Source organism: Triticum urartu, chromosome 4A (genome assembly GCF_056163025.1).
Source record: "Triticum urartu cultivar PI428250 chromosome 4A, HENAU_Tu73, whole genome shotgun sequence".
NCBI classification, from domain to species: domain Eukaryota; kingdom Viridiplantae; phylum Streptophyta; class Magnoliopsida; order Poales; family Poaceae; genus Triticum; species Triticum urartu.
Genome location: NC_141876.1, coordinates 578,906,275 through 578,915,160, shown reverse-complemented (window position 1 = coordinate 578,915,160; position 8,886 = coordinate 578,906,275). Strand labels below are relative to the sequence as shown.

At 44.5% G+C, this 8,886-nt stretch overlaps 1 protein-coding gene across 1 annotated transcript; it reads left to right on the top strand.

Moving 5' to 3' along the window:
- Nucleotides 1-6,731: 6,731 nt before the first annotated feature.
- Nucleotides 6,732-8,685, top strand: LOC125554282 (WAT1-related protein At1g43650). Its single transcript, XM_048717857.2, has 5 exons — nt 6,732-7,126; nt 7,227-7,289; nt 7,381-7,894; nt 8,009-8,160; nt 8,382-8,685. The coding sequence occupies exons 1-5, from the start codon at nt 6,915-6,917 to the stop codon at nt 8,560-8,562; spliced, it is 1,122 nt and encodes a 373-aa protein (XP_048573814.1). The 5' UTR covers nt 6,732-6,914; the 3' UTR covers nt 8,563-8,685.
- Nucleotides 8,686-8,886: the final 201 nt, after the last annotated feature.

The window sequence follows — 8,886 nt, the reverse complement described above, 5'->3', positions numbered from 1 at the left end:
TGAAAACAAAGGTAGATTGCAAATCCAAAGCTGACTGTTAGTATCATCAATTGGGATGTGACACGCGTAAGGATGCACGTCTCTTGCAAGGCTAGGGCGTGGCGGGGAAAACATGCTAGGCATAATACATAAATTGATGTATGCATACATCCATATGAGTGTTCTAATATGTCAAAGACAACCATGACATCAATTAGAGTATTTAAAGAAATCATTGGGGAATGAACTTAGGAGACTACTAAAACCTTTGTCTCATGTGCACATGTCTCGTTCTCATCTCATTAAAGAAAATCTCATTCTTCCTCTGATGTCCGCATCTCGATCTCATTTCATTAAAAAAATCTCATTCTCCGAGAGAAAAAACTTGCATTCCGCATGCTCACGTAAGAATGCAATTTATTCATTTGATGAAAGTCCATATTGTCGGAGATTGTGTCGTATATGGAAGTACATTGCAAATCTAAAGTTGACCGATAGTATCTTCAATAGGGATGTGACTTCTCTTGTAAGGCTAGGACATGGTAGGGAAAACGTAATAGGCGTAATGTATACACTGGTTTATGCATACAAACCTATGAGTGTAGTAGTATATCGAAAGACAACCATGTCATCAATTAGAGTATATAGAGAAAATTGATATGAACTTTAAGACATCCACTAAAACCTTCCACTCATGTCTACTCGTCTCATTCTCATTTCCTTAAAAACGTACTATTCTCATTCTTCACTCATGTTTGCACATGTTATTCTCATTTCAATAAAAAAAAGTCTCATTGTCATTTCTATGAAAGAAAAACCTTGAATTCCGCACGCTTATGTAAGAGTGCAAGAAAAATATCCGTAAACTGCAAGATTAGCCAAAAACAATTAATCATAACAATTCCATTGTTTGGCATATGGTATATATGAAGAAGAAGATGGGTATGCTTAAAATTCTCACACTTAAACGAAGGACCCATTTACAGGACAATGCCACAAGGGTCTTTATGAAATCTTAGCAATGTCATGGCATGCTCAACTATCTCTTAACCTAGCTATGCTAGGCTCTACAACCATTGTTGTAGCTCATCACATGTACTTTATGCCTCCCTACCCATACCTAGCTACTAGCCATGGTACACAACTTTTCTCGTTCACACACCATATGTGGATTGGCAAATTTCTCATAGTCAGTTCTGGTGCACATAACCAATAAATTAGTATAGCAATATATGTATCTATCTATTATATACTAAAAGCACAATATGAAGAAAAATAAAAAAATGTTCTAGAAAATCCCACAAATAAGCAAAACATCTGAACATATATCGCCAGGACCCTTAATTCTAAAAATAAAACTAACAGTTAGATCAAACTCATAGGAAGAAATGGACTGCATCACATGATCCACATCATATACGAAAAACACGATACAAGGTCCTTTTCAAGGCCTCACATTGATTCACGTCATCAAAACTATTTTGTTTTTTCAATCTATAATTAAAGCCTCGGATTTAGTGAGAGATCCGCACTTGTATAAGCATGTAATCCCGTCTGATGGGAGATTGTGTCGTATAAGGAGGTGGATTACAAATTCAAAGTTGATCTGTAGTATGTTCAACCCGGATGTGACACACATGAAAATGCACGTCTATTGCAAGACTAGGACATTGCATGGCAAAACGTGCTCGACATAATATATAAAAGCTGGTTTGTGGTACATGTGAGTGTACTAATATATCAAAAGACAACTTATATATTGACTAGAAGAACACCCGTGCGTTGCAACGGGGCCACATTAACTTTAAGAGTTCAATATTAATCATGTTAATAATACATTTAATATTCTCATACATATCAAGTGACACTGGCGACCTTTTTTGTCAATTTAGCAACGGGCTCAATTGCAACGGGCTCTTTATACATACCAGACAACTCGCTACTATTTAAACTACAACTATGGCTACCAATATTTTTTTGTCAATTTAGCTCAGCAATAGTGCCTGGCTTAATAGACTGCTTTGCATTCATCCCCTCAGAAGACAGAGAGAACCAACTCAACATGTCAGAAGATTAACAGAAATTTCATTTGTATGGCATGAACATATAGCAGGAGCACCAACACATAGATCAACAGAGAGCAGAGCACAGCATGCACACACTCGGGCCATCTATATCATACACACACAACAACGCACACACGCATCACGCTGGCATACACATACAGAAAAGCAGGCACACACGCATCATGCGCATTGGCCGATGCGACGCACGCAGAGCAAGTACGTACGCACGGAGAGCAAGCTAGCAAGCACGCACGCGTCCAACCCCGCCGCTGCATGCACTGGCAGAAGGTGAGACAGCAAGGGAGACTGCACATTGAAGCTGTCCATGCAAGGCTGGAGGTGCTGGGCCGACGACAGCGGTGTCAGGACGGCGCTTGATTTGTTCCGGTGGCGTGGAGCTTGGGGCGGCAACGCGGCGATAGCTAGTGCTCGGGGATGGGGGTTTGGGGCGGGGGCAGTCGACCCGATGGCTGGCGAAGTTAACGGGCTCGGGCGGCTGGAAATTCGGCGGGTGGCGGCCGCACAGCGCGAGGATGGGACATGCGGAAAACCTAGCGGGCGTTCAACTACCAATACCCACGTTTTTTTAGGGGAATTGCTTGTGAAAATAACGTGCGACGACGACTTAGCGAGCGGATCCCCTTAAAAAAGACATAGCGAGCAGATTCACTTAAAACTGATAGGAATGGATACGATTGATGACATTGATAAATAGTGGTGAATGTTGGCCTAATTTACTATCATCATGCATGGAAACGAATCATCAAGAAAAAGAATACTTCCTATTACTACACTCATAGGAAGCTTCCTAATCTCTGCTACCAAACAGTTTCTGCCCAAACAAGGAAGGAAAGTTATGGACGTGATTCGGAAGGAAACGAACGTTATGAAGATTAATTAATTTAGATTTGATCTTTAGAGATTGATTGTGATTGATTCTTTTACATAAAGGCATTACTAAATAATTTGCGTCAGTATGGAAAGTTCTGATCCGTTCAGTTTTTTTCGTTGTGTGAGAGGGTGAAGTGAAAATAAACCGATGAAGTGGGGGAGGTGACGAAAAAAATCTACGACGGTTAACCTATGAAAAAAACACGGACGTGATTCGGTTACCAAACAGTTTCTGCCCAAACAAGGAAGGAAAGTTATGAACGTGATTCGGAAGGAAACAAACGTTATGAAGATTAATTAATTTAGATTTGATCTTTAGAGATTGATTGTGATTGATTCTTTTACATAAAGACATTACTAAATAATTTGCGTTAGTATGGAAAGTTCTGATCCGTTCAGTTTTTTTCGTTGTGTGAGAGGGTGAAGTGAAAATAAACCGATGAAGTGGGGGAGGCGACGAAAAAAATCTACGACGGTTAACCTACGAAAAAAACCGGACGTGATTCGGTTACCAAACAGTTTCTGCCCAAACAAGGAAGGAAAATTATGGACGTGATTCGGAAGGAAACAAACGTTATGAAGATTAATTACTTTAGATTTGATCTTTAGAGATTGATTGTGATTGATTCTTTTACATAAAGACATTACTAAATAATTTGCGTCAGTATGGAAAGTTCTGATCCGTTCAGTTTTTTTCGTTGTGTGAGAGGGTGAAGTGAAAATAAACCGATGAAGTGGGGGAGGCGACGAAAAAAATCTACGACGGTTAACCTACGAAAAAACCCGGACGAAAGTGGTGGGACGAAAAAAACCCTAGAAGCGAGACTACCAACTGCTCCATTAGGAGTAGAGATATGAATCTAAAATGACTACTAAAACCTTTCTCGCATGTTCACAGTCTCATTAAAAAAAGGCTCATTACCATTCTCATGAGAGAAAATCTTAAATTCTGCACCCTTATGTAAGAACATAATGACAAGGTATGCTAGAAAATCTCACAAATAAACAATCATCTGCCGTACATTTGTGGACCCGTAATTCTATAAATAAAATCAATAGTTTAGATCAAACTCATAGGAGGAAATGAAGATTGTGCCACATGAACCACATTATATACTAAAGGCAAAATATAGGGTTGTTTTCGAGGCCTCACACTAATCCACATCATCAAATTATTTTGATTGTTCGGTTTATAATTATCGGCTCAGATTTAGTGAGGGATCCGCTTGATGGGAGTGTGTATTGTTGGAGACTGTGTCGTAGACGAAGGTGGATTGCAAATCCAAAGCTGGTCAATGGTATCTTCAATCCAGATGTGAGACAAGTCAGGCTGCACATCTCCTGCAAGGCTAGGACGTCGCAGGGGAAAACGTGCTATGCATAATGTATACATTAATTTATGCATGCGTACATGTGAGTATACTAATATATTTGAAATGGAACCATGTCAACCATTAGATTATATGAAGAAAATTGATATGTACTTAAAACAACTACTAAAACCTTCCGCTCATGTTTACACATCCGACTCTCATTTCATTAAAAAAACATGTCATTCTCATCCTTCCACTCATGTCTGCACATGTCATTCTCATTTCAATAAAAAAAAACCTCTCATTCCCATTCTTATGAGAGAAAAACCTTGAATTTCGCACACTTATGTAAGAGCACAAGAAAAATCTCCACAGACTCCAACAATAGTCAAAATAATAATTGTAAAGGCTCCATTGTTTGACATATGGTATGCGTGGAAAAGAAGGGCAAGCTTAAAATTCTCACAAGAAAACGTATATTTGGTTGGTAGTCATGTGAACCCCTCTGTTTATCGCTATAGATCACAACCAATAGATATTTGTTGAAGTTAATACTTCAAACTTAGTTTTTCAAAACCACCGAAACCGATAGAATAGTGATCTTGCTTCAAAGACCTCGTCGCAAAGAACACAAATATATAAATTAAACATAAAATAAACTTTCAATCCAAAAGATAAAATAGATTTAAATTTGGAAGTCGAATGAAAAAACATGAAAGTTAGGGTGGGTGAAGCACCCAATATCCGACGAAAGTATGCATGCAGTGGGCCCTCAAAATAATCAAAATCTAAACAATTGCAGGGGACTAGCCACCTTTTTGAATCCTGAGGAAAATCTGTGGCCGGCCAAAAGCGTGTGCAGGCCGCTAGCTGCGTGCCCGTTTGAAATATTAGGAGATCACATAGTATTCATGTTGCCCACGTCACGCATCTGATCCTTACGTTTCTCTACTGCAATTTCCATGGACGCCGCATCTTTTTCGCACAATGCTGATTTCATGACGGATAACGAGCATGGATGCCATTATACATATTCCAGAACCAAATGAATCGATCCATTAGCCCCAACGGCCTATGCATCACAAAACAAAACGTTGTGCAACAACTGTATGATATATCCCCGTTGTTCAGGACCAAATAAGTGCCGGGAGGAACAGATTCATCTGCCTGAGGATTGGTTTTAACGAGGTGAGGGAGTCTACCTGGATGCCACATCCAACTAACCCACCACTACTAGGTAGTAGCATCTTCCCCACCACACATGGTGCGTCTGCACTCACACAAAAGCTATGCCAACAATCAATTGCATTTCTAGCTCTGACGATCCAATTGAGGGGGAGCTAACTGATGTGGCTTTGATTAGTCGTGATCGATTACAGAATCCCTTCCTGCAATGGAAAGAGAGGGTGGAAAGTGAGTAGTGACTAGAGAGAGCAAGATAAGGTTAGCATAATGGGGTTCGAGTAGTGGGTGTCCCATTGAAGCTCACTCCGGGTGTTTTGTAGTAATCAATTGAAAAATGATACCGCCTCTTTTTCTAGTGTCAAAAAGACGTCTTACATTTAGAAAAAGAGGGAGTACTAGATTACACGGGGCTCGAGCTTTATGCACCTGATTTGCCATTCGTCATGCACCGGTGAGCATTTGACACGAAAGGATTTCCCTTTTTTCCTTTTTTGGCCCTGCTATTTAGTGTTTTAGCTTTACTACAGTTTAGTCTTTTTTTGTACTTTTGGGGTCATTAGGCACTTGCGGGATTCTCCTGTCCACTAGTTAAATTATGTTCTCGAGCAGCCATTTGAGATCAGCATATGGTGCTCTCCTCGGAAAGAGAGAGGGAAAGGGGCTGCCATGATCTCAGGACGATCATGTTTTCGTGACACCTGAACAGACAAGGCGGAGAACTTCGGGCTGGCCTCGATCATGCATGGGTCCTTTTCATCCGGTGTGCGGGAAATGTATCACCGATGGTAGGTTGACAACTCTCTCCACATACACTGACATCTCTAATGATTGGCATGTTACATAGTACCGTACTACTGTTTTGTTTAGTTTGTCTTTATCATAAAGTTAGTGGCTGTCCGATGAAGTTACTGTCGCGAGGCATGAAAACCGCGGGTTATCCTACTTTTCAAAATAAATAAACATCCTACTACTACTGTTTTGTTGTGCTTGTGTTGTGTTCTGAGACAAGAAAATCTACACTAGTGAGCAGGCGCATCACTTAATTCTGATTCCATCTATCAGCACCTCTAACCATTCTCCTCTTTTCGGCACTAACCAAAGATCTGACCAAAACCGACAGCATCGGTACTGCCACTGTTCTTAGTGCAGATCTAGCAGGGGCACCGTAAGCAACATCCATCCACGCCCTACATACACGATACACCTGTGTGGATTCAGAGCCGCCTAGTGCATGTAAAATTCCACGCGCCCACTGCTGCCTCAGGTGGAGCTGTCTCATAAGGATATGTACGAGTGCACTGTATCACAGTGACATCCCCATGCATCAGGTGCTAGCCACTTCATCACCATCACCGCAGCTATATATCCCACGGCACCACCGCCTTTATAAAGACAGGCTCGACCTGCACTTGGCGTTCTTCTTCGACTCGATCAGTTCTTCTGGAGTGAAACCTGATCAGCTCGGGCTATAGGCTTGGGCATGGCTGGAGGAGGTGAGACGATGGGGCTGGGAGGGCTGTGGAGGAGGTACGCGCCGCACAACATGATGATCATGGTGCAGCTCTGCTACACCCTCATGTACTTCGTCACCGAGGCCGCCTTCAACCGCGGCCTCAACCCCTACGTCTACGTCACCTACCGCCACCTCCTCGTCGCCCTCCTCCTCTGGCCCTTCGCCTACTACCACGAGAAGTGCGTAATAAGCTCGATCTTGCCTTCATCAATTACACCACGAAATTCAAACTTAATTTGGCGATGTGATGATGAATCTGTCTTCATTTTTGGGCGCCAGGAAGCTCAGGCCCAAGATGACCTGGATGCTGTTCCTGGAGATCTTCGTGCTCTCGCTTCTGGGGTAAGAAGTACCAAGGATGACTGAGAAAAACAGTTCATATATATGTAATATGTAGGTTTCATCCTGAGAAAAATAAGTGGAATTGTTGCAGGGTGAGCTTGACCCTGAACATGTACTTCGCGAGCCTCAAGTACACGTCCCCGACCTTCGTCACCTCCATGGTCAACACCGTCGCCTCCATCACCTTCGTCATCGCCATCGCGCTCCGGATGGAGATCGTGGACCTGCGCAGCGCGCGGGGGCTCGCCAAGGTGGCCGGCACCGCGGTGTCCTTCGCGGGGGTCACCACCATGACGCTCTACAAGGGCGCGGCCATCGCGAGCCCCTGGAGGGCGCCCGTGCGCATCCCCGGCGCCGGCGGCGACGCCCCGCACGACGCCTGGCTCAAGGGGTCCCTCCTTGCCGTCGCCAGCTGCGTGTGCTGGTCCGTCTGGTACATCATGCAGGCCACGTCCGTGAAGCGCTACCCGGCGGAGCTGTCGCTGACGGCGTGGATGGCCACCGTGGGCGGCGCCCAGTCGGCGGCCTTCGCGGTGCTGCTGCAGCACGAGAGGCGGGACTGGCTCGTCGGCTTCGGCCTCAACTTCTGGTGCATCATCTACTCCGTACGTGCCTGCTCTTGTCTCAGATCACCGTCTGTCTTTCTCCCCCGTCCATGCCACTCGCCATGCATGTAGCCAGCGCATGCTCATGAACTGCGTGCGTGCACGAACTCGCAGGGGCTCGCGTGCAGCGGGTTCACGGTGTTCGCGCAGCTGTGGTGCACGGAGAAGAAGGGGCCCGTGTTCGTCACCATGTTCAACCCGGTGTCCACCATCATGGTGGCCATCCTCGCCTACTTCATCTTCGGCGAGAACCTATACGTCGGAAGGTACGTACGTAGTACATCTGTACATGCGTGCGGTGCATGCTCGCTCGCTGCTCCTCAACTAAATCGGTGCTCCGTTCCGGCATGGCATGGCAACCTGGACACAACATTGGCATGACTGCCCGCGCTCTCCTGCGTGCGTGCACCAACTACGTGTGTCTGTCTCACCGGCTTAATTAATAATTACTGTTGCTTGTTAATTAACCGGCATGCCTGGCCTGCAGCATAATCGGGGGAGTGGTGGTCATCCTGGGCCTCTACATGCTGCTCTGGGGCAAGGACAAGGACCAGGAGTACAACAACGCAGGAGCAGCGGCGAGCGGCGAGGAGCAGGCCGGCGAGCCCGGTCTGGACTGCGAGAAGCAGCGACAGGAGGAACAAGAGGAGACCAAGACGATGAAGTAGGATAGGAGGAGGGGTCAGAATTGCCTGCCATCCGTGTGCATGCCGTCCAGAAGAAGTTGCCTGCCTGAACCATGATTCTGCAGTTGTTATACTTTTTTCTTAAAGAAAAAACACAATTCTGTAGTTGATCGTGGCAAAATTCTTTGACATGGATCCATCAACGGGGCATCCATCTGAACTTTTGTTGCAGCATCAGTATGTGTGCTGTTTTTCAGCGAAATGTGGCGTATCTCCGGCACAAGAGTTATTTACTCAAAACCACCACACTTAAGGCTAGGGTAACAACTTGATACCACATTTGAGTTAGGGCACAAAAAACCATCA